General features: G+C 38.7%; 1 protein-coding gene across 1 annotated transcript in view; it reads right to left on the bottom strand.

The window, feature by feature from the left end:
- RSRC1 (arginine and serine rich coiled-coil 1) overlaps window positions 1-27183 on the bottom strand; it is a 354741-nt gene that overhangs the window by 218735 nt on the left and 108823 nt on the right. The window contains exon 5 of the mRNA XM_054039514.1: window positions 9306-9342. Within this exon, the coding sequence (XP_053895489.1) occupies window positions 9306-9342 (37 nt within the window). The remainder of the gene's footprint in view (window positions 1-9305; window positions 9343-27183) is intronic.

The raw sequence follows: 27183 nt of genomic DNA, 5'->3' as shown, positions 1-27183 counted from the left end.
ACCTCTCCAACAAGAATCACTCCTATAACATACCTGTTATGTTGTAACAAAAAAAAATCTTAAGAACTAATAAGTGAATAAAGCAAGTTGAAGACTTTAGTATTTACTGTATCAAATAGCAAACTAAACTTTTTAAATAACTTATGTAAGCAAATTACCTGGTATGTAAAAATTCATAAGCTGTATGCAGAATAAGTGAGAGTCATGAATGATAGGGATTTACAAGGAAATAAATACCTCAGATGGTTTTTGTGACATCATAAACCACAAGAGCAAAGTTTAAATGGGTTATGATATCATCAGAACCACACAGCGCCCAATTTTCTTCATCAGTTTGGCCATTTTTTGGTTACCTAGAAATATTTCTAAAAATGCATAGATTCATGCTCATTTCCCACCTCAACTTGACTTTTTATGCTACTGTTTCCTTCCCCATAAAAGCACATTGCTTCAAATGCTCCTTCATACCACCCCAAAATATCCTGATCTTGCTCAAGCTTTCCTGATGTCTCCTATTTTGCTGTTTTAAACTTGTGTCCCTGATCAGATATTCTCATACTTTTCATTCTCATGTCTAGAGATTTTTGTCAAGTTCTAGTTGCCTCTCACCAGTATTCACATAGCATAAACCTGAAATAGCACTTTAAGCTTTTATTTTACATATGTATAAAGCACTTTGCATCCTGAAGAGACTTTACAAAATTTACGTGAAATACAGTGCTACACAGGGGTCTACCACTGAAATCCAGCTGAATTTAGGGTATAATATTAATAGATTCATAGATATGAAGGCCAGAAGACCACTGTGATCATCCAATTTGACTCCACTATAGCACACGCCACAGCACTTCCCCAAAATTATTTAGAAAGCATCCAATCTTGATTTAAAAATTGTCAGTGATGGAGAATCCAACACAACCTTTGGTTACTTGTTTCATTGGTTAGTTACTCTCACCATTAAAAATGTACACCTTATATCTAGTCTGAATTTGTCTAGTTTCAACTTCCAGCCGTAGTATTGTATTATACTTCTCTGCTACGTTGAAGAGCTCTTTTTAAATATTTGTTCCCCGTGTGGATATTTATAGACCGTAATCTAATCATCCCTTGACCTTCTCTTTGTTAAAATAAATAAATTGAGATCCTTGACCCTGTCACTATAAGGTATGTTTTCTAATCCTTTAATCATTCTCATGGTTCTTCTCTGAATCCTCTCCAATTTATCAACATCCTTCTTGAATTGTGGGCACAGAACTGGATACAGTATTCCAGCAGCAACTGCAGCCGTGCCAAATACAGAGGTAAAATAACCTCTACTTCTACTGGAGATTCTCCTGTTTATGCATCCCAGGATCACATTAGCTCTTGTTGGCTACAGCATCACACTGGGAATCCATGTTCAATTAAATATCCACCATGACCCCCCAATCTTTTTCAGAGTCACTGCGGATAGAGTCCCCCATCCTGTAAGAATGGCTACACCATTTGCTCCTAAATGGATACCTTTACATTTAGCTGTATTAAAATGCATATTGCTTGCTTGGGCCCAGTTTATCAAGCAATCCAGATCAGTGACCCTATCCTCTTCATTATTTACCTCTACCCCCAATTTTTGTGTCATCTGAAAATTCTAACAGTGATGATTTTTTGTTTTCTTCCAGATCATTGATAAAAATGGTAAATAGCACAGGGCCAAAAACCAATCCCTGCAGAATCTCACTGGAAAAAAACTTGTTGATGATTCCCTGTTTACAATTACATTTTGAGATCGGTCAGTCAGCCAGCTTTTAATTCAGCCATGTGTGCCATGTTAATTTTATATCATTCAAATTTCCCAATTGAAATATTGTGCTGTACCAAGTCAAATGACTTACAAAAAATTACATCAACACTATTACCCTTATCAAACTTGCAATCTAATAAAAAAAATATCAAGTTAGTTTAACAGGATCTGTTTTCCATAAACCCATAATGATTTTCACTAATTACATTATCCTCCTTTAATTTTTTATTAATCAAGTCCCATATCAGCCGCTCTATTATCTTGCCAAGGATCAATGTCAAACTAACGGGATGACTCTGGTAATCATAGGCCTGTTTACCCTTTTTAAAAAGTGGCAAAACATTGGCTTTCTTTCAGTCTTCTGGAGCTTCCCCAGTGCCCCAAGACTTATTGAAAATGAACATTAATGGTTCGGTGAGTCTCTCCGACAGCTCTTTTAAAACTCTTAATGCAAGTTATCTGGACCTGCTGATTTTAAAATGTTTAACTTTAGTACCTGCTATTCAGCATCCTCCTGAGAGACTAGTGGAATGGAAAGAGTGGTATCATCACCATATGATCAAACTACATAAGCTGTTTTTCTCCCTGAGTACAGAATAGAAATATACAGTGGACACCTCTGCCTTTTTTGGATTATTATTGATAATTCTACCAGTTGATTGTCAGGATTCTTTTTGTTCCTAACACACTTAAGAAACTCCTCCTTATTGTCCTTAACTCTGCTAGCCAAAGATTTTGCCTTGTATCCCCCCTTTGCTTCCCTTAACAATTTTCTACAATTTCTAACTTCTGATTTATATTCATTTCTATTAACTTCCCTCTTCTTCCATCTGTTATACATTTTTACAGCTGCCTTCATTTCCCCTCTAAACCAGGTTAGTTTTTAGCCAGTCTGGCCTTCTTCCTCAGTTGTGGCTTTCTGGGCCTCTAGTAAGGTGTTCTTAAATTATTTCCAATTATCATTCACATTTTTCTAATTAAATTCTTCCTCCCAGCTCATTTGACATATAATTGTTTTTAGCTTTGTGAAGTTGGGCACCATTAAATGCACCAGGTATATATATTATTGATCTGGACATCATTCTGTGTCCACATTATAAATGTGATCAAGTCATGATTAAGGCTCCGTGTTTGTTACAGAGGTCATGGAAGTCACAGATTCCGTGACCTCCACGATTTCTGCAGTGGCCCGTGCGGCTGGCCCAGGAGCCGCCTGAGCAGCTCCTGGGCCAGTCACAATGGCTGCTGCTGGGGCAGTCTCAGGTCCCCCACCCCATCCTCCCAGCAGCAGGATTTTGGGTGTGGGGGCTCAGGGCTGAGGATTGGGTGCCGGGCAGTGCTTACCTGGGGGGAGCTCCCCGGAAGGGTGATAGAAACTCCCCTCCCTCAGCTCCTAGCTCCACATGCTGCCTCCGCCCACAGGCACAGGCACCGCCCCCATAGCTCCCATTGGCTGCAGTTCCCAGCCAATAGGAGCTGCAAAACTAGGGCTTAGGGTGGAACGAAGGCAGCATGTGGAGCTAGAAGCTGGAGGTCTTTGCTTCCCAGGAGCCAGATAGAGCTGTCAATCCCTGCGCTAGACCGCCCCAATCAAGCACCTGTGGCACCCCCAGGGCGTGCCTCCCGGGCCACCCCCCAAGTCAGGGATATATAGTAAAAGTCATAGGCCGTGAATTTTTGTTTTGTTTATTGCTCATGACCTGTCCATGACTTTTACTAAAAATATCTATGACTAAAACGTAGCCTTAGTCATGATCATTTGTACCTGAAATACCATTAACTTTTAGTTCTATGATCAGTTCTGCTTTATCTGCTGGGACACGGTCTAAAGAATTCCTCCAAGTTGGCTGTAATACTTTGAGTTAAAAAATTGTCATTTATAATGTTTAGAAATCAACATAACTCTATAGCAGTTTATAATATGAAGTGAAGAATATCTTATTTACAGAGCTAGTCTGAAAATGTGGTTCCCTCCTCCCATCCCCACAGAAAATTTTGACTTTTTGATTCAAATTATTCAGCAAAAACTGAAAATGTCTATCCAGAAATACCATCACAGAGCTTCAGGGTCAGTTTGGCTGTCTGACATCCCAATTCTCCTCTAAAGTCTGAGTTTCCAGACCAGACTACATCTCCCACGATACACCATGTTTCTACCCTTTTTCTGAGACTGCAGCAAGATGCATCTTGAGAGATGTAGTCTGGCCAGGGAACCCAGTCCACAGAAGAGAATGAGATAAATGAAGCACCCAAACTACAACTCCAATGAACCATAGCAGCAGCAGCAGCATTTCCAGATAATTTTTTTTCAGGTTTTGTGTACTCAGTTTTTTTTTTTCCCCAATAAAAGTTCTTTTGTGGAGAACAGACATTTCCCACAAAAGATTTTAATCAAAAACCCAATTTTCTATAAAAAACAGCTGCAGCAGAAACTTTCAAACAGCCCTGCTCTTATTCAACTGAGGGAGAATTCAAGCTAGCAGAATATAATTGGCTAGTATGGAAATTAGTCAGGGTGCCAGGGTTAACATCACTATTCATGTGAAGAGTGGCAACTGATTGTTAGTTAACACAAGTAGTTAACATCTCCATTTTACAGATCATTAAAAAGCCAGCAACTCATTTAATCATGGTGACCTACTCATTTACTCATCATTCTAGGATATTGGTTCCATAATCACCAAGAGTCTGAGCAAAAGCTAATTCAATCAATGGAAAGTCTACCATTGAATTCAGTGGACTTTGGATCAGGCCACAAGAGAAGAAGAGTGTCATTGAATAGTTAACAGCAAAGATGTTCTTTAGAGAGGTCTCTTTGGTAGACCAAGTTTATATAAAGCAAGGAAATCCAGAGTTAAGAGGCTAATCTTCCTGTGTACAGTTATCCTATTGTGTCCCGGTATTGCTGTGAATATGATTCATAACATGATGGGGGCAATACAGACGCTACCCGGGTTACGCAAACCCGACTTACGGAAATCCGGACTTACGGAACGGAACACTTGAGTAAGTCGGGGAGCTTCTGTACTGGACATCTGCATGCCTCTAATTAGTTGAAAAATACTAGACTAGACTAAAGCCCAAGTATTTTCATATATTCAATAAATTTAGGTAATTAAAATACATTACTCGAATACATTACATGACTATTATATTTTTGTAAATCCGATGAAATCTAATCCACTTGATTGTATCAGATATCTAGAGAAACTGCATTTTTTTCAGATAGATTAATACTTCCTACAGATACAAGTACAGCATATGTTGATCTCAGAGCCTATACCTCCTATACTGCCATCCAATGAGACATGCCAATAATGATGTGTTTTAGGACCCATGAGTTTTTTGACACCATCATAAACTTTCAGGAAGAAGAAATTAGGCTGTCACTTGAGCAGCTTCCCAATCTGTAAATTTCTCTTCAATTTAAGGACTATACAGACTGTATAGTAAATTTGAAATGAAAATAAAACTTTTAAAGCAGGCTCCTGGATTCCCTCCCATGAAGGAAATACAAGACGGTGACCAGCTTCATGAATCACATAGTGAGTCTCACACTTCCAGAGTCAATAATAGCATTGAGTTACAAAAAAGGGTAAGTTAAGGGCAAAACATCACTGAGCAAAAAACTGAAGTTCAAGCCATATGCTTGAATACTAGGATTTTTTTTTTTTAATCAAAACCATAACAATTAAACAGTTTTAATCTGGAAACTACAATTCAGTGGTAGAACAGCTCTATCTTAGTTGTAATGTAACCTAACAGCTATTTGACTATAAATGTAAATAGTGAACAATTGTTTTACTTGCATAGGCCATGCACAAATCCATATGGCCAGCCTGGGAAGAGTTTATCATCATCCCTGTTGCTAGTTATTGATTAATATACAACAACATGGCTAGCAGGCAATAACTGTATTCATGCAAGCTACTGATGGGCTAAACAAGCTATTAATGACAAGGTGCACGTCAACACTTAAAACAGTCAGACTGTGTTGCTTGACCACAAGAACAAGCAGGATCATCACTCTGAAATGTTATACAATATGAAAGGCACAAATGGGATCTCTCTGTTGAAAAAAAAAAGAAACACTCATATGGCTCCATGTTTCTTTTTTACCATAACTATTAGAAAACAAGACCACTGAGAATTGCAAACATCATTTACTCTCTTTCTACTCTGAGGTTTCTACAACTTATTTAATTCTGTAACTTGAAGAACTATCCAAAAATAATTTATAAAGTTACAATTACAATGTTTTAAATAAGTGTACTGTGAATCTCTAATTCCCTTAATGAAAAAGGTATGTGTATAGATTTTCCCATTAATTTTTTTTTCATACGGTTAAGCAAAATTCTTCAGACCTTAGACGTGATTCAGCCCTTTATGGGCACAGGAGCGTGCAACCTGATCACACTCCTGACCCTGTAGTGGGAGGCACACTAGAGGGCAATTCCCACTAGGGTGCAGGCAATATTTCTGTCAAGCTGTCTAAGGAGTTCACTCGGAGGGGCAGCCTTAATTGCACCTCAAAACGTCATACCACAGAAATAACCAACTGATGTATGCATGTGAAGTCTAAAATATTAATTATCTTCAATTCATGACAACAGCTACTCTTTTTAAATTAGAAAATATTTTCAAATGATGACCTACAATATGTTTCACAGGTTTCTGGAAAAGATATTCTACTTTACATAATTCAGTCAGTTGCACAGATAGAGGTTAGATACCAAGGTGGTAGGCATCACAGAAATACTTGGAAGTATCTAGATAGATTGCAACCATATGAATAAGGTGGTGAAAAGCATATGGCTGAAAGGAATGTGCATTTAAAGGAAGAGTGAAGATTACACCACAACTAACATGGGTGCCATTTCATTTTTAAAAGTCAAGGGATAAAACAGTCTATCTAATCAATGCAAAGTATTTTCTTCTCTTTTTAATATCAGGTGTTTTTTTTAAAAAAATATGGGCAGTGATTCCCTTAGAGGTATTTGGAAATAGCCTTTTTTAAAAAAAAAAGAAAAAAAACAGGGTGAGTTTTCTATAATCAAATGATTAATTTTTCTTGCAAATGTGCCTACAATCTGTTGGAGGTAAAGTAAATAGGCTTGCATGAAGTTGTCTGACTATAAATTTAGGATGTAAAACCCTTTCTAGTATGAATCCTGCTTTCAATACATAACACAAATCTCTATATATCTTGCAAAATCAGTTTCTGTGTTTGCACATGTATGTACAACAGCTGTTTTTCCAAAATTATTAAAAAAAGAGTTCCTAACGAAGTATGGAGGCTTTTGTCAAAGGGGGAGGGATAGCTGAGTGGTTTGAGCATTGGCCTGCTAAACCCAGGGTTGTGAGTTCAATCCTTGAGGGGGCCACCTAGGGATCTGGGGAAAAATCAGTACTTGGCCCTGCTAGTGAAGGGAGAGGGCTGGACTCCATGACCTTTCAAGGTCCCTTCCAGCTCTAGGAGATAGATTAATTTATTTATTTGTATTTATTTACAAGTCCTTTATAGAAGCACAAGAGAATAAATGTATCTGATGAAGACAAGCTTTTATTAAAAGATATGATGTGTACTTATAGCAACAATCTTTTGGTGCTGAGAACTTCCAGAGATTATCTTTCCAGTGAATTTACCGCATAATACTAGAGCACTAGTTCTCAACCAGTGGTACACATACCCCTGGGGATACACAGAGGTCTTCCGGGGAGTACATCAACTCAGCTAGATATTTGTGAAGTTTTACAACAGGCTCCATAGAAAGCACTAGAGAAGTCAGCACAAACAAAAATTTCATGCAGACAATGACTTGTTTATACAGCTCTATATACTATACACTGAAATGTAAGTACACATTTATATTCCAATTGATTTATTTTATAATTATATAGTAAAAATGAGGAAAAAAAGCCATTTTTCAGTAATGGTGTGTTATGACACTTTTGTATTTTTATGTCTGATTTTGTAAGCAAGTAGTTTTCAAGTGAGGTGAAACTTGGGGGTACACAAGACAAATCAAACTCCTGAAAGGGGCACAGTAGTCTGGAAAGGTTGAGAACCACTGTACTAGACTACAGTGCTTGTGCCAGTGAACCAGACTCCTCTTTTTTCAGAGGCTCCTAGAAAACCATTCAGCCTCTCCTTACTTAACCTGATGGTTTGAGGCGACATTATAAATCATACTTGCATTTTCAACTATCATACTATTCCCAATTTAGAAAAAAGTACCAGCCATGGTCATCTGTCAGGACAACAGCATCTTTATAATGCATTAGAAGCAGTCTCCGAACCCATTAGATTACAGCAACCTGACAACACTAGAGGAATGAAACATTTTAAAAATTTATTTAAGAGGTTCAACTAGCATGCAAGATCCATTTCTCAACTACTGTAATATTCGGACATAACCAACTAGTTCAAGTACGTGCAGATTCAGAATACAAGTAGGGATGGAGTTCTTGTCATCCCACCAAAAGAAAAGAGATAGTTGACAACTGTGCCATACATGGTCCATGTCCTCTCTCTCTCCTGGAAATATACAGGAAGAGCGTGGTCCACAAGCTTCTACAAAACTCATACTTTCCTAAATGGTTATCCACATTCGAGAATGTGAAAATACATGGGGAAACGATGAGCAACTGCTAAAAATTACTTGTATTCAGCAGTGATAATTATATCCTTTTATGGTTCATGGCAGAGTACAACAATATAAATCGTTTTCTGTATACCTAAATGAAGACTTAAATCTCAAAAGTTCTCACACTGATTTAGAGAAGAGAGTGTACTATTGAACATTTAGATGTAACCATCACCCACACAATGACTTAAAATGATCCATTTACATGAAATGCTTAGTGTTCTGATGATCACGGACATTAATATACTAATCTTGATGAATTTTGCACTTGTAATAATACTGGATTTTCAGTTTTGATCAACTGATTAGTTTTTAATGCTATGTATGTCCTGCTTTCACTTGTGGTTTGAATATGTTTACTTAAACCAAAAAATATTTTGCATCTCAATTATTTTATATTGTACTACTGAATGGAATTTAAATCAATACATTATTCATAAGGCAAAGACAATAGAAAAAACAAAGCTGTGTACTTCTTTCAAAGACTTCAGATTACTAAAACATACCATATTTATGCATGCAATATTTGCTTTTTTTAAAAAAAAAAACACAAGTTTGTTGTTTTTAAATCAGGATATGCCAAAAATCCAACACCAAACAATTTTTGTTTATAATTAAGGCAATCATCAATCCAAGGATTGTAGTCCATTTTATTTCATCTCTACATCAAAAAAAGTAATTTAAAAAAATTAAAATTCCCTTGAAACCATAAGATAAATGAAAATGTAAGTGCCTTCACATAATAACAGTAAGCTGACCCTCTGGGAAATGGTTGACTTTCTCAATTCAAGGTATTCAAAGCTCATTCAAAAGTGTTCATTTGGAATGCAGATATCAAAGATGATGCAAATGTTCAAGAGAAAATTAGAACTTACCAGATGTTCTAATCCAGCTTTGATGTTTCCAGAGTCCCTGTAACACAAGAACAGAAGTTGTAAATAGTTGCTAAACCCCCGTCTATAACGATTTATGTTTAACCCAAAAAATGTCAAAAGAAAGTCATGTAAATTCTTGACTATCTTTCTAATGTTCTTAACTTTTACATCTTGACTATTAAAAACACAAGGGAAAAAACAGTCTCATTAAAGCCAAGATTATTTACCTACTTAAACTCCAAAATTTTACTTTCCTTACAATTGTTATAACCCAGAACCTACTAATCCAGGAGGTTGCGAGGTTATTATGTGCGGGTCATGAGCCACCCAACTCTGAATGCAGCGCCGCTGCCAGCAGCAGCACAGAAGTAAGGGTGTCAATGGAGAGCCTAGTCTGCTGTGAAAAGTGATATTGGCCAAGTTTCTTCAGACCCCAATATTAAACAGTAACTATTTTTTTTAAAACTTTTCTGCTTATAACAATAATTCAATAAAAATGTGTTTTAGTCTTAATTGAAAAGCAGTGAGAAAAGGTAAATTCATTTTAAACAATAGGGTTGTGAATTTAGCATTTAAAATAATGTTAAATATAAGAAACGTGTTTTAATTTATAAAGAGGGTCGCACTCAGAGGTTTGCTGTGTGAAAGGGGTCGTCAATACAAAAAGTTTGAGAACCACTGTACTAATCCAAAAAAATGTTTTAAACATAAAGCACCACTACTTCATAGAAAAATTAAAAAAAACAAAAACCAAATTTAGTACTATCACATCAAAAATCTATGTGCACTGCCTGTCTGAGCTCCCTCTACCAGAACTTTGTTATCAAATGTTCTGAACATTCATAAACACGGGAGATAATGAATTAATCGTACGTTAATTAACTAGATGATGTTAGGGATGCTAGAACTTTACATATTTCTATTCACATCAGTTGCAAAACTCTAATGCACAGATAGAAAAAATAAGGAAAAACAAAACCACAAAAATTGGAAGGTTACAAAGAAGGACCAATGAGAACCTGAAGACACTAAGGCAAGGTAAATGTAGACTGAAAACTTAATCTTTAATGCACACTGCTGAGCACAGATACAGTGCAAGTTTGCCAAGCTGGACAAGGATGAACAATTTGCCCAGCTGAGTGAAGTGAACAGGATAAGATGCCTTCTCTCTGGCACTTCCAAAAAAACAAAAAAAAACTCAGTGATGACAGCCAGTTTCTGCTTTCATAGATTCAACATTAAATCTGTTTCTAAACTTAACTATCCCTTTCTGTTGATGTCGCAATCATGTCAAACAGAAAAAAATGACATTCCAAGCAATTAATTCCTGGGTCATATAACAGTGTTTACCTATGTGTAGAATATTCTTTTTCAACAATTACGCAGACGTATAAAACCAGAAATGGCAAGAAACAAAAAAAACCCTTATTCCTCTGAAATGGTAAACATCAGCCCTTTCTATTTTGCTAACTAGCAAAATATAAAAAAAAGGTTTAAAGAGTTACAAATACAAAAATATTGAAGGAAATGTGATTTTAAATACATCCAACCTAATGTTACTTTTGAATACTCCAGTAATTATGCAATCTCCTTTTATTTAAGACATTTTTACATTATCTAGTTACTAGCATTGACATTACATTAGTCTCACACAAAAATCACAAATTTTAATATACAAAGCTAATTTTGAATTCCTTTTTGTAGATTATTTGATGTTAATAATGTTAGGCTCTTCTATATGAAACTAAAGTATTACTTTATAATTTTGACAAAGCTTCCAGTAAGTATACTAAGGATACTTATTCTCTTCAAATTCATCTTAAATGAAGTCACAGGAAAAGTTGGACTTCTCTTATACTATTTTTTTTTTATAACCAAAACTTCCTATACAAGATCATATATTATTTAGATAAAAATGAAGTCCTGTATATTTTTTCCTCTGGTGCTAAAGATCCTAATGAACTTAATTTACTGAGAAGCAGGATCCAAGACACTGATGGAGGAAGCTTCCAGCTAACAGTATAAAATCTGTCCTCTTTAGTGGTCTATCTCCTGTGCTGTCCCTGTCATGACTTCATCAATATTTGTGCAACTCCGTTTGCCCTGTGCTGAAAGCAGACTTAATTCAATTATAGGTCTCAAAACTGATAAAATGGTCCTGATGTGGAAAATGGGAAGAGATTATTGGCAAATGAATAAAGATTTGTATCGACCTAACACACAAGAGTACAGCAGGGTTTGGGAGGGGGGGGGGGGTATTTTTTTCAAATCGTTCTGTCTTAAGTCTTCTGGGAACAGTGAGTTTCCCTTCCCCTCATGCAGCACATTGATTTCTGAATTAGACTGCAATATTAAATAATTAATATACTTGCCATGATTGATGTTTTGCATTAGTTGAATATTAGGTTATCAATCAAAATCCACTTGGTTTAATGTAATAATATTGAAAAAGTGTCACTGGCTGTTCATCCAATTTGTAGTTGAGGCAGCACAGATAGTAATATTGGTGTAACACAAGGCTCTAAAGCAGGAAATGCAGTGGCTGAACATACATAAGGCAAACATTATGAAACTAACTAGGACAAGGCTGAGGTTGTCCTAAATAAACCATGTGGCACCTGTCAGTTTCAATGTAAGCATCTTACCAGCCAGAGGACACCATGGCTCAATCATACAATGACACCTAGTAAAAATGTAGCTAAGACAAAATTATCTTTGTTGTTCAAAAATGTATTCCTTTAGGTAATAAGATGACACTACTACAATTAATGTTGTACTCTAAATATTGTATTATAAAAAATCTGGAACTGTTGCTACACCATAGTCACAATACATTTTAAAATGACTACCAAAACATTAACTCACCTAAGTTTTTAATAGAATACATTATCCTTTTTAACACTGTAAATGGCGACAAGAGCTGTTTTATGCACAGCTTCAGATTCAGAGTTTAAAAGGAGCTGTGCAAGAACAGATAGCTAATATTAATTTCATATTCACAAATAATATTTAGCTTACCAGAAATTTCATTAATTTTTTCCACACTACACTGCCCCCACAATATACACATTTGCCTTTCAAACTATTAGTCTACAAAGCACAACAACATTTGTTTTCATGTTTGTTGGGTACAGTACTTATTTGTAATTTTACTTCTCTTGTCCCTTCACATCAGCTCTGGAGTTGTGATTTTCCTCTATTATGAATTTCAACTGTAAAGAACTATTTTAAAAAGCATTCATTAAAGACAGTAAGCACACCACTCAAACTAGTCCAAAAATTAAGTTAGATGAGGAAAAAATTACAGCTGAACTAAATTTGAATCATGGCCATGAGGGATCTGTAACAACAAGCCAGGAATTCAATGAGGCAAGTGAAGCCATCTTTGGATTACTTGAAACCACAAAGTAACCTAATTGAGCTCATGTTAACTTATTATTGAAAGTTTATCGAACAAAGAAACAGGTTATATCAGTTGATATTTGTTGAAAACACTGATTTACACCTACACATATACTGACATACTGTATATACTCGATCATAAGCCGGTTCGTTTATAAGCCGACCTCCCCCAAGATGGATTTTTTATGGTCTGTTAATAAGATGACCCTATAATTCAGGGGTCAGCAAACTTTGGCTCTGGGGCCATCAGGATAAGCCACTGGCAGGCCGAGATGGTTTGCTTACCTCGAGCATCCGCAGGCACGGAGGTAAACCCAAGTAAACAAAGTGTCCTGGCGCACCAGCTGCTTACCCTGATGGTCCGGGACAGCAACTGGTGGGGAAATTTGGGGGGGGGGGGAAGGAGAGAAGCTGGAGGTCAGGGGAGTAACCCCTGTGACCACCCCCCACATGACCCCACCCCTAGCTCAGGACCCCCACACTCTCCCCATCCCATCCCTTCCCACCTTATCTGGGGAGGGCCAGGGGAGAATGTCTCTGGCCTGGCTGGAGCTGCTCCGGCAGGCTGGGCAGCATGGCCGCAGCCTGCTTCAGCGGGCCAGACTGGGCGGTGCGGCCGTAGCATGTTCCAGCGTGCTCCAGCGGGCTGGGCAGCGTGGCCGCAGCCTGCCAGCCCCAGAGCTGCAGCTGCTTCAGAGGATGGGGGGAGAGCAGTGTGGCCAGAAGCAGAGAGACTATGGCCCTGCCTCTTCCCTTCTGGCTCTGCTGTCTCTCCTTGCTCCCTCTGTTGGGGGGAGGGGCTGTATCCCACCTCTCCCTCTCTATACCCGTTCATAAGCCGACCCCCTTCTCTGGTGCTTTCCTTTTTTACTAAAAAAATTCGGCTTATGAATGAGTATATATGGTACATAAACACACACATATGTATAAAGCCAAACAGTTAATCAAGGTTACTGACAAAAAAAAAAATTAAAAGTAGTCATGCTCTCAAGTAACTAATGATTTCACAAATAATAATTTACCTGCATTAATACATTCAATTTAATAGCAATTTCACAATCAGGAAATATAAAACTATTGCTGTTTTGCACACTACAGTTAAACAAAACACTTCATCTACTTATAGGTAGTTCATTTTCTTCATTGTTATTTGCAGTGGCCATAAAGCCAATGCCCCCCTGCTGTGCAGTGTTTAGAAAGAAGCTGCATAATTCAACTACAGAAGGGACAAAAGCTAGACCTGGTGTGGGAGAGGGACTGGGAGGGGAGATGAGGGGAGATGGAGACTGGGAGCTGAGTGATGGAGACAGGAAACAAAGGAGAGGGTAATGTGTGGGGCAAGAACTGAGATCAGATGAAGAGGAAGGGAGGGAGGGGAGGGAAACGGACTTGTTGGTGGGGAGGAATAGTGGGGAAAGAGGTGGGGCACAAGGGAGACAAATCTGAGGAGGTGCAGGGGAAGAATTGACTGGCTAGCCAAAGAGGCCAGGACAAAGAGTAGAGGGAGAGGGGAGCTTAGATTGGATGAGGACCCTGGTGAGGGAGACTAGACTCGATGAGGAGCCAGTGAGGTGTGGGGGTGGCTAGAGGCCAGGATTGTGGGGAGAGAAATTAAACAAGGAGCAGGAAGGAGAGGAACTGGAACTGGCTGAGCAAGATTAAGGGGTAACTTGACTACTATCTGTAAAGTACCTACACACGGAACAAATATTTGATAATGGGTTCTTCAGTCTAGCAGAGAAAGGCATAACTCCACTCCATCCAATGGCTGGAAGTTGAAGCTAGACAAATTCAGACAGGAAAAAAGGCATACATTTTTAACAGTGACTCTAATTAACCATTGGAGCAATTTACCAAGGGTTGTGGTCGATTCTCTATCACTGGCTATTCTTAAACCATGCCTGGAAATTTTGCTAAAAGAAAAGCTCTAGGAATTATTTTGGTGAAGTTTTATGGGCTGTGTTATAAAAGAGGTCAGAGCAGATGATCACAATAGTCCCTTGTGGCCTTGGGATCAATGAATCTAAGATGCCTGGGGAAAAGGGGCTGGGGGTTATGAGAGAACTATGACTGGCTGGGCAAAGAGCCTATCCTTGGAAAAGGTTTACCCTTTCCCCCGAACAAGAGGTGCGGCATGCTGAATGCTTACTATCCCCCAACACAGAAGGGATCATATTTCAGTAGTGCTGTGCATTTATAATATTTCAAGTATTTTGGGATCCCTGCAATGAAAGGTATTGTATAAAAGGGTATATTTTATGACCTCACCCATATTTAACAACTTGGGCATAGAAGCAGATTTCTGGCCAATACAGTATAAAAAAACCTTCCCGGAAAAATCTCTAAAAGTAAAGGATCATAACTAAAAACTGACTAGAGCATGTACTAGTATCCTGGGCCCAGGAGATCATGTTCACTGGGGCCACAGTCCCTCCCATTTAATTTCAACTACACAGATGTTAGATGTTTTCAGGGCCCCCTTCAACTCAGGGCTGCAGTACCCCTTTTCCCCCCGCTCTCATCAGCCCTGCCTGTACCTTAATTAGGCATGAAGTTATTTTATTTGGTAAGAAGAAAAGTCTAGAATAAAGGTTTCGATATTATTTCTCCTTAGCAAAGGGTAGTTTGGTTATGCCAGAATGGAAAAAGACATTTCTTCAGCCCCCAGTTCAGATATAGTAAAGCATCTACTTCTGTGTCATTCCCTTGCATAGCCGTTAAAATCACATTTCTTTTTCCCCTTCTCTGCTCTGAATGAAGAGCCCAGTATCAGTTACCATGCAGTGTCCTATTTGGTGTCATATTATTTAATTCTGCAAAGCACTTGGAAATGTTTGTATTCCAGATGCTACTGAGAAACCTAATAAAAACACCCACCCAATGGACTGCTTTACTTCTGGCCATTGTAATGAGTGGGTGCGCGTACTGCAATGCAGTTAATACTGAGGTAGTGTCACAGGGGCTGTGTTTTCACTGACCACTAAGTCAGATGATGATGGTTAGTCTGTGATTGTTAGCACATGTTTGTTATATTTTTAAATAAACAGTATAAAAAACAAGAGGGGAAACAAATAGAAATATGTATTAAGTCTGAGTTTAATGTATGCTGCTGTTCAAGTCAATATTAGCAAATGTCTTGCATATCATTCATTATCAAGACAGACACACAGCAGTCTAGTCCTAGTGTCTCAATTACATGCTGAAATCATTATTGACTAATTCTTGAAACTTCGATTATGTCCTTGGTGACTAAATTTCTCTGCAATAGCTTTGTGGCTAGAATACCAGGTAGCATACAATTAACCAAAGCCAAGGCTATAATGTCACTTGCAGTAAAATTTCAAATAACTACAATAGTATTTGCTATTACTGCATCACCAAATTTGACATAGCTAGGATGAGTGTGTAGTCATCAAAACTAGGCATTAAATTGCAGAACCAGTAACCAGATTTCGACATAACAGACTATTAACATACTCCTCACCACTGAAACATTATTGTAAGAAGCCCTGAAATCTTTGGTCCTCATTAGCACTTCATTACTGTCTTTAAACAAAACACACACACACACACAATTACATTTGATGTGGACATGGAAACTATGAGACATGAATATCATAATGCAATTAAATGCAAAAGCCACAACTTTATTTAAAAGTGGTTTTCAAACTGTGGGTCGTGACCCAGTACTGGGTCGCAGAATGTAAGGCACTAGGTCACGGCGGCTCTGGTCAGCACCACTGACCGGGCCATTAAAAGTTCCATCGGCAGTGCTGCCTGGCTAAGGCAAGCTAGTCCCTACCTGTTCTGATACCGCATTGTGCCCTGGAAGCAGCCAACAGCAGGTCCAGCTCCTAGGCAGGGGGAAAGAGGGAAGGGGCAGTGGCACGGGGCACTGCACACTGCCCCTGCACCGAGCACTGGCTCCGCACTCTGGGAGGCAGTGCCTGTGGGCAAGAGTCACAAGAAGGATTATTATGCCCCAAAACAATAGAAGAAATAGATACCTCTGCAGGGAAATTTGTCAGGAAGGTACACGCTCCAAAATACAAATACAGATATAGAATCTGGAATTGAACTCAGATTGGGAAAAAATATTTGAACAAGTATTTATAGTATCTAACATTAATGCATTTTATCACTTCAATACAGCTGCCCTGATCTGTGTCCTAAATAACTGAACAATGTAGGATGACCAGATAGCAAGTGTAAAAAATCGGGACGGGGGGGGGGGAGGGGGTAATAGGTCCCTATATAAGAAAAAGTCCCCAAAATCAGGACTGTCCCAATAAAATCGGGACATCTGGTCAAACTAGAACAATGTTCAAGACAAAAAATGTTGTTAAAGGCCTTGTCCCACACAACATGGTAGCTGATGACATTCTCAGCATGTTAGGTGGGGCAAAGGGCTGGCAAGGCATCAATATCAGTAATGAACTCAAACTCATTACCCCAGACCACTCGGACTTGACATAAGTGTTAAAGGAACAGGAAGGATTTTCCCATCCTGCTGCTACAAGGCTAGACAAAGAGAAGGTTAGATTGCCAGCTATCCTTACAATAACATCAAAAGGATTTTGAACAACTAGTTTCCCAGCTCCTAAATCATCCCTAAAGAAAGGAGAATGGGAACAGCAGACCCCGCCATTAGCTCCATGAAGACCTCAAGAATTAGACTAGGGGTTCTCAAACTGGGGGTCGGGAGGTTATTACTTGGAGGGGTCGCGAGCTGTCAGCCTCCACCTCAAACCCTGCTTTGCCTCCAGCATTTATAATGGTGTTAAATATATAAAAAAGTGTTTTTAATTTATAAGGTGGGTCGCACTCAGAGGCCTGCTATGTGAAAGGGGCCACCAGTAAAAATGTTCGAGAACCAATGAATTAGAGTTAAAGTTAAGTGTCTGTATGTAAAACGTCAAAACAATTTGCCCCACTATCCCACTCCCACCAAGTTTGCATCATATTGCGATGAATGAGTTTAGCAGTGTCAGCAGAGTGCTGGCTGGAAAAGCAGGAGCCTCCAGTACTTTAGCTAAAGGCAGGAAGAGACTTAAACCACAATGCATGGGCTAGCCAGACAGGGAGACAAAAGAGCCCCCCCTAAGATTACATCTACACTGTACACATTTTGCAACAGCATGTACGGTATGTGTAGCCACCCACCACAATGAAAATAGGCTGTGTTCACAGGGCAGTGTGTAGATACACATCAATGAAACGCTCTGGCAGAGCCTTTCCCCATTGGAGTCTTACTGCAGAGAGGAAAGGCTCTGGCAGCTCCACACTGCTGGAGACTCCCTGCTTCAGGGAAAGACTCCTACAGCAGGGACCTGCAAGCCAGCAGGTCCTAGAGTGGGAAAAGGGTTGGGGAGCAGGGAGCTGCCACAGTCTTATCCCAGTGCTAGAGCCCTTCCATTCAGAAAAGGAAGGCTCAAACAGCGGGTAGGCAGCAGGAAACTACTCTGCTAAAAATATCAGTGCAAATGGCAAGGCACCGCTGGGGCAATCAGAGAACCAAGTAGGGTACATACCCACATAGTTCAGGAGTGTCTTTATTCTACTCACCTAAGCAGTGCCTCACTATCTACACCACTATTTATACCCGTGCTAGAGGAGCATGTAGTGTATGTACTCTACACACCACCAAAAGGAGTGTGCAGTACCTTAAATTAGGCTGGATTACAGTTCCAACTTTTGATCATGCAGTGCACCTCTCCTCAGTGTACTCCTGAGGGAATTCTGCGCCAATTAAAAATTCTGCACACACACAAAAATAAAAATTCTGTGAGCAATATTTCAAAATTCTGCATATTTTATTTGTCAATAATGTGGAGGTTCCAGCATGATAGTGGAGAGCACAGGCCACTGGCTGCACAGAGGGGGGGAAGATCACCTTGCGGCCTCTCTCCCCCTGTCCCGGGACATGGACTCGGCAGTGAGGCTACAGCCAGTCCTGATACAGTGCAAGGGCCGGGCCTGCCTCAGAAACCCTAACCTGCCCCTCCATGCCACATGCACCAAGATAGCAAGCGAGAGGGACAGAGTCTCACACAGACGCCAGCCCTGGCCCCTGATCCAGGTGTGGGACAGGCAGGCTCAGCCCAGCAGGATCCAAGTGTGGAGAGGCTTAGTGTGGGGGGGATGCAGGTGTGGGGCAATCTGGGTGCAGGCACCTTTGGAGGAAGTGGGGGCCAGATATGGGAAAGATCTGGATGCACAGGGACTCGGAGGGTTCTGGATGCAGGGGAATGGGACTCTGTAGAGGGGCCAGGTGAAGGTGGTTGGGGGGGGGGGGCCTGGGTGTGGAGAGATGGAATTCAGCAGGGGGGGTCTGAGTGCTGGGGGAGGGTGCAGCCGGCTGGGGCTTGCAGGGGTGGGGGCCAGGTATGTGTGGGGGCTCATCAGGGTGAGGGTTCACGTGCAAGGAGCTCATCAGGGATTGATCCGGGTGCAGGGTTCCTGATACTGGAGGCGTGAGTTTCACTGGGGCGAGGGGGTCTGGGTATTGGCGGGGGAGAGGTTGGATGCAGCGGGGGTTCTGGATGCAGAGGCTCGGCTGGGGTCCGGATGTAGGGAGGCTGACTCTGGATGCAGAGAGAGGGGCTCAGCAGAGGTCCGGATGCAGGGGGGCATGTGACCGTTCTTGCGGCTTCCCTTTGCTTCTCTGTCAGAAAGTCATTTTTCTGTGAGGAAGCAAAGAAATCTGCAGGGGAAATGAACTCTGCGTGCATGCAGTGGCACAGAATTCCCCCACAAGTATCAGTAACGTGGTGTCAGCACAACTCCTGTGCTATCATTACACCTTATGTCATTGATAATGTTGACATTGATGAGTAATGTTGTAAATATACATAATCAAAAGAATAACTTTGTGAAGCTTAAATAACTTTTATACAAAACATGCCATGTTTAATAAACATTTTACCAATCTACTCATAGCAAAGAATCACACACATTTCATACCTCAGATTGCTCTAAGTTTTTAAAAAGGAAACTGACAAAAACAAACAGACTATAGAAAATTTTAAGTCAAATGTCACTTTTAAATATCATAACTAACCTTACAGTACGTTTCATCACCACAAACTACAACAGGAAATTCAAGCAATGCCTAAATCACAATAAACACTTGCAATTGATCTTATAACTCAAGACATTAGCACAGGGTATAACCATTCAAGAATAAAATAAACTAAAAATTAGATGGTGCTAAAATTGGTGTATGTCAATGAGTTTGATAAGAGCAGAGAGGTAAACAATTTGCCTTACTCATGAATTTTTCCCCACTATCTTAACATAGAAAATGGTGCGTACAGTCAAGATGTTTTCAGATGTTCACAAAGAGAGACAACCAAAGCTCAGCCCTGGCCAATACACTCATACTCAAGATCTTGGACATCTGAAATAAATACAGAACTTAACTATGGGGCTCCAGAAGAACAGAATACTGTTCCCCAATGTGAGTGCTTTAAACAAGGTCAAGAGAAGACTCATGGTTCTTTATGGGAAAAGTTTTTCTTAAACAGAAAATAATGAGTATATGTCACTGTATTCCAGCCAAAGAAGGATCCAAAAGAATTACAAATACTACTTTTCTGAAACCTCAAAGCAGATTAGGAAATACTGTAAACTATCAAATAAGAAGTGACTTTTTCAGGTCGACTGCACCGCACCTTTAAGTGGAGTGGGAGGCATTTGTCTGGCTGGCCGAATGAACGAATGAAGGGAACAGTGCTTTAGATAGCTGGGGTGCGGGGTGAGGGAGAGAGAGAAAACTGCTGCAAAAGGAAAGGAGAGGTCAGTGTAGTCACTGACTGATACTATGGGAATGAAGAGTTTAAAAGGGGCAGTGCTGTGCCTGAAGTGTCCTTTTACACAGTTGCTGACACTTCCTTGTGGCAGATGTCCAGTGCAGATACTCCATAGGAAAGGTATACAGTAACCGGATAAATGGCTTGGAAAAGGACGTAAAAAAAGAGGTGTTCATTAAAGGAACAAAGGGAGGGGGCACTTGGGGACTCCTGTGATTGATATGGCAGGGAGCCAACCCCACTTTCTTGTAGCCTACCTTAACCCTCCTACGAGGGTGGGGTGGGGCGCGGGAAGAAAGTGGATGATAAGGTCCCAGCAATGGATTGGCTGGCGGGACCTGGATGGAAAAAGAGTGGGAGCTGGCAGAAGCCCCCCAGGTAATTATGGAATAAACGTGGGGTTACCTGCACTATACGCTTATCTGCCGGGCACTTGTCTGTCCCAGACATCTTATAATAAGTTGCGGCCTGATTAAACCCATGTCAAAATGTCTCCTTGTCCTTCTTCCGGTACAGTGGGACAATGACAATTCAAGCCATTTCTCTATTCACTCTGATAGTTCAGCGCTGTCTCAACTTAGTCTTTCTCATTTTTTTCCTCCTCACATAGGAATATTTTTGAAGAGTAAAACCTTGTCATCAAGGTTTGAATTCCCAGCAAACATGAGTAATTAAGCATCAGGATTTTGAATGTAGCTACTTCTGTTAACTGTCTTGTTTGTTACAGCTTCAATAAATTGGACAACTTTGACTATTTTACCTTTTTTTTTTTTTTTTTTTTTTTTTTTTTTTTTTTAAGTTATTTAGTAGATACTTCCTGTAGGTGAAAGTGTATAAAACATTTCAGTGATAAAAATTAGTGGTAGAAGGAAGTGTTAATAATTTGCCTCAAAGTACAAAAATAGGTTAAGAAAATAACAAAACCAACAATGTAAATGCACAGAATGCTACCTTGAATATTAAACAATGCACAATAACTTTTAACAATACTAGGCACTACTCAAGTAAAAACTCTCTGGACTAGTAAAGAATGTTATAGGTTAATGAGGAACATATAAAGAGTGCAAGATAATTATCATACCTAACACCTTACCATCTGTGTTTGGATGACTACGGAATATAAACACAGTTATCAACATAAAGACTGTGGAAAAAGATTACACATGCATTTACTATTAGCATAGTTTCCGGTTAAATATTTAAAATGTTAGACTTTGCTCAGTTGCTATTGGATCTCAGTAACAACTACTATTTATCATTGAATTACACTTAAAGTTTACATTTTAAAGAGTAACAATCTGAGTACAATCAATTTTCCATTTTCTGAAAGCTTCTAAATCCCCTTCATTCACCCAATTACCACTGTACTTAAACCAATGAAATTTCATTTTTACAGGAACAATATTATTCTCAAACAATTTTTTTAAAAATATAAGATTAAAAACTTCTACACAAAGAATAAACTCCAAGAGAAAAGATGCAAATAAAATTACTATTGTAATCTTTTGTTTTTTATTTGCAAGTATAAAACTGAAGAGAAACAAAAGCATGGAACATAGCATCTGTCATATCAGAATATAAAAAGATGATCCTGGCACAAAATGAAAAAGCTCTAATTCATTTGCAAATCAAGCCTGCCAGTTCTATTTCAAGCTGGCGGTAACTGTCAAGAGTTAACAAGATAATCACTTTCAATCCTGCCTTCAATGGTACATTACGCTGTTATTCCATTCAATAAGGCCGTTCTTTGGGGCACTAGATGAATGGTTTTCATTTCTAACTCTCACAAAAAGTTGCAAAAAAGAAAAAAAAAAATCCACGGGGCTTAAGAAAGAAATCCCTTTATGGGCATTTATCTACCGGCACTTGCTTTTAGGCAAAATTAGATATTTGGATACATTGGTGTCCATTCACTTCCTCTATTCCTTCAGGCCCTTGGTCTATTGTTTTAAAAATCATTAGGCACATGAGAAAATCTCAGACCATTTTTTCTAAACTAGCAATGCACAGTAAACAATAAGAAAATCTGTACTAGTGTTTGTAAGTACTATGGTACAACATTAAAAAAATACATCCTCAATGAAGTAACAATATTTGAGGGTACTGGCCTTTACTTTGTTCTAAATCATATGAAATATAGCAGAAACCTGTGAAATATATATTAGATATATAGTAGCAATTGTTACTAAAATGATTTATTCTAATAAAAATAAAAGAGAATGCTAAATATACATTATCTATTAACCAGGGATATTAACATAGAGGTCTACATTAATTACCTTTAAAAAATACAGTTTTGCTTTCCTTTCAAATGGCAAACATATAATAAATGTTTAAACAGCAAACTTTTTTTGCATATAAAACTTTCCCACTAATTACCATGAAATAAAATTATTTTGCAATACTTGTGCCTACAAATATAAATATAGGAAAACATTGTTTGAATCTTAAGATTTTATTTACAACATAAGAAAATCTTAATAAAATACTTTAGTAAAAACAATCTTTTAAAATACCTTATTTATTGAATGGTGGAGAGCAAAATTATGTTTTATTTTGTTTATCCTCATAGATCCCAATTTGAAGAACAAAGCCAACATGTCTACATTTAATCTCTTAGATGAGTTAAGCTTCTCCAGCCTCAAGTCTGTTACCCATATTCAGTGCCAAGAAGTAAATTTTCAATAGCCATCTGTGTATATATTTTACTTTATTATTCAATTATTTTTAGTAATAGCAATAATATCTTTTTTCCCTGAATTAAGGGAACCATTTCGCTGTACACTTCTTACAAGATTTGCATACTTTCCATGAGACTTTTTGTTTCTCTTTATAACCCTCTACCACCACTCAAACTAGGCTTTCCAAGATTCCCAATATAAATACTTCTTTACAGCAGAAGTTTCTTCTCTAAGGAATCAGAAAGCCATAAGTTTCCGGAGCACACACCAGACTCATTCATATTAGAAGCCTCTTCAGAGACTCTGAATACAGAGATGCTCCTGTGGTTTAAGAATATTTAAGATGAAATGGAAAATGCAATTCAGTTATGTGTATATGTTATATTACACCAGGATTTAATCCCTTTGCGTTGAAAATTTTTTTTCCAGTCGTACTACGGTTTCTGCAGGACACACCAAAACCTCGAGAATCAAGTTAATATGTGGTCCTTCACTTTCGCACAGGAATTGTTCTTTTCCCTCCAAGTGTATATTAATTTGAGATGGAATCAGCATTTACATAAAACATGTAAGAGTCTTAGAAGACTTGCTCAGAACATGGAGGTAAAAGACAGACACTGGGATGGATTTTAAGCAGTGGACCACAACTTTATTAACTTAACTTAAAACTGGGCATGGGCAGTATACACCTATGCCATCTCATTTCTCAGGCATTTAAATGGGTCCAGTGTGGGGTTACAGGGATCTTACCATATAACCAATAACTTGCAATAGACCTCTCAGCCCTAGAACTCAGCTTGCTTCTGAGTCCTCTCACCCAGCCCTGAGGAGAGGAGGTGGAGGGTATCAGGGACAGCCTCTACAGGAGATTTTAAGTTTTCCCTTCTCCTTACAGGCATAAACTCCACCAGTGAAAATCCTGGGTCTCATTTACCTCTGGGAGCTGGCCCTTTTAGTCTTTATCTACACTAGACACCAGCTCCAAGCTTCAACAAACTAAACATCACTATATTCATCTCTAAATATCAGACTTGCAAATCTTATTCTTCTTTACCCCAACTATGCCTCCACAATGTTAAGAGGAAAACACCCACTACACCAATTTGACCCAATGAGAAAAAAAATCCTTCCTGATCCTCCCAAAAAGGCAATCGGACAAACCCACAATATCCTGGAAACAGCTCTGTATCTACAAATATAGGGAAAGAGGGTCCAGCTGCTGAAGAGGAATGGGGCTCCTGAAAAGTATAAGTTATTGCAGGAGGAGGGACAAAGGGGTCAATCAGCTCCCACTTGCCCCTTATGCCCAGCCAATGGGATGTGAAGAACCCAAGGAGTTCGAGGGGCCCAGCTCTGGCATTTTCAGGCATTAGCTCTCCTCCATTTCCCCCATTTTGGGAGGGGTGCTTCCCCTTTTCTGGTCTGAACAACAGCCGTACACTCTGCTGAGATGCTACGGTGAGTGTGTGGAGCCATTTCTAATCAAATATGCTCCCAAACACCCATTGAACCAGAAGTGTGGGGTGGAGATTAGCCAATTATTTAATAACTTCTGCCGTTTAGCAACTTTTATTAATAAAATATTATTTTCATAAAAACATAAAAACAATTCTGTATTGTATACTTTTAAAAATAAAGAGTTTTATGTAAGTACATGAGTAAATTCATACTAAGGTAGGTGCTTGTCACTAAATTTTAATCATGATCAACATTTTGTTAAATCACCACAGCCAACATGAAACCTGAGGATAAGCTGAGAGTTTTATGCTATGCAAGGTATATGTCAGAAATATAAGCAAAATAATGTTATTTTTGTTAGTATTTAAGATCTATGTGACTTAGAAGCCTGGGTAAAGTCCAGCTATGTCTTACAAGGTGTTAGTTCACTGAAGTTCTGTTGTTTAAGTGAATTACAATTGAAACTTGGCTTTGATCCAGTTTTGTATGTTAGAAGTCCTTTTGCTATCTCATGCAACAATATTCCAGAGGTATAAAGTCCAATTTATAAAAGCTTTTCCTGTATGTGTGTTTCCTGTATGTTTCCCTGCAGTCTGATTTCTGAGCTCCTTCAGTCTGGACTCAAAATATCCCCCTCAGGAAAGCATGATTTATTGAATGTCAACAAACTCAGATTTTGTCCTGTCTCTCTTAAATTTATTTAACTGTGTGATGAGCACATGCAGCTTCTCATTTCTGTATGATGTAAAGTCTTCTCTTGTCCTTGCAAAAGCAACTCTAGTAACTTCAGAATACTTAGTTATCATTTCCCAAAAAATTCTTTGCTTAATTTTTTTCAGTTGCTGTGAAGTTGTACAGTACCTACACTAAAGGTCATCCTAAACTGCCATGTGTATTTTGCAATTAACTAGTTTGTTTCTTTTACATCTGCTAGAGAATTCCATCGAGTCAGACAACTACTTTCAAACTCTCCTGAATTCTTAACTTTTTGAAAATGCTCTTCTGATATGTCTGATCATACACAGAACTATGGGGGAATAAAAACAGATCCTCCTCGTGAAAATGTTTAGAGAGAACGACGGTATAGCCACTCTCAAATGAGTAATGGAAACAAAGCTAAACTGGCATACTGACAATAACAAACTTTTTGGGAATGTAATAAAAAAATCTTTAAGAATGTCTCAGTGATTCCAGGATCTTAATAAAATGTTAAAATACTATAAATGGAAAGTCATTGAACCATACAATACAATCTCAAAATCACTTCCTTTAATATTATTTGTACTTTATCCTAACTTACTTTCTAGCCATTGTGCAGTTAGCATATTTCCTCCAGCATTTTTCTGGTCGACATAAATGTCCAAAAAAAAAAAAAAAAAAAAATCACCATTTTATTTTTAAGGGAAGTTCTTTAAAAAGGTTATTTTACTGAAGTCCAAAATAAATTCTGAAAGCATGTTCTACATAGACCTGGTGTTGCTTTAAAGTCTTAATGTCAGCAGGGTAGGAATCAGACCATCTATAAATGGACTTTGAAAGGCATAATGCATTGACAGGAAAGACAAAACATTTTGATAGGTTCAGCTAACGCACCTATTTCTTGAACATGTTTATATTTTCAAATAGCAAAACTTGATAAAGTGACAGCCGCTGTTCAGATGGCTTTATTCTTAGTAATATTTTTGCATTAGCTGGGGTAAAAAGGAAGCATCCTTCACCCTTGTACAGGGTGGTGAGCAGGGCTGTGTGACCCAGTAACTTATTGGTGCAACTGTCAGAGGTCACAGAGTGCATAGGGCTACAGGAATCCCCTGGGTCTGGTCCCTACATAATAGTTCATAAACAAGTGTCATGTAAACTACTGAAAGCTTGTTTCACATTGATTATCATAAAAATTGCAACATGTATGAATGGATAATATACTGAAAAATATGCTCTTAAGGTCTGAGTTGGGACTGGTCATCAGAAGGTGATAAGTTTCAGACAGGAGACGCTTATCTACCTCTCTGGTTATATGTAAATTGACTATTGCGTTTTTCACAATGAATGCCTATTTACTATCAGAGCAAAACAGTAATCAAGTGAGCAAAAGGCTAACCAAGAAATTGCAAAGTCTCCAGAAGAGATTCTGCACAAGAAAAAACAAGCAGCAGGGGGTAACCACAAGTGAAAACACTGGATTGCTGAAACTATATTTGGAGGTGACAAGTTACGCCCAGGTATTCTTAATGTAGAAACCAATCTAGCAGCTGGATCATCTTTTGAATAGAGGATCACAGCTGGTCCGAAGCTGGGAGAAAACTGTGGGTGAGCTAATCTTTATAATACATGAAACCATCTTGTTAGTTCAATGTAGCATGTAGAAAGCGTGTTATGATTTTATTTTATAGGTATAACCATTTATTTCCATTAATTTTACTTGACTCTTCTTGAAACTCTATACTTTGTTTAACAAACTTTTACTTGTTGTCACTAGAAGCATATCTTAAGTACTGTGTATTAAGCACAGCAATGATCCTGTGAAAC

The sequence above is a fragment of the Malaclemys terrapin genome, chromosome 9 (genome assembly GCF_027887155.1).
Source record: "Malaclemys terrapin pileata isolate rMalTer1 chromosome 9, rMalTer1.hap1, whole genome shotgun sequence".
In the NCBI taxonomy this organism is placed as follows: Eukaryota; Metazoa; Chordata; order Testudines; family Emydidae; genus Malaclemys; species Malaclemys terrapin.
This window is presented reverse-complemented; position numbering and strand designations above follow the sequence as displayed.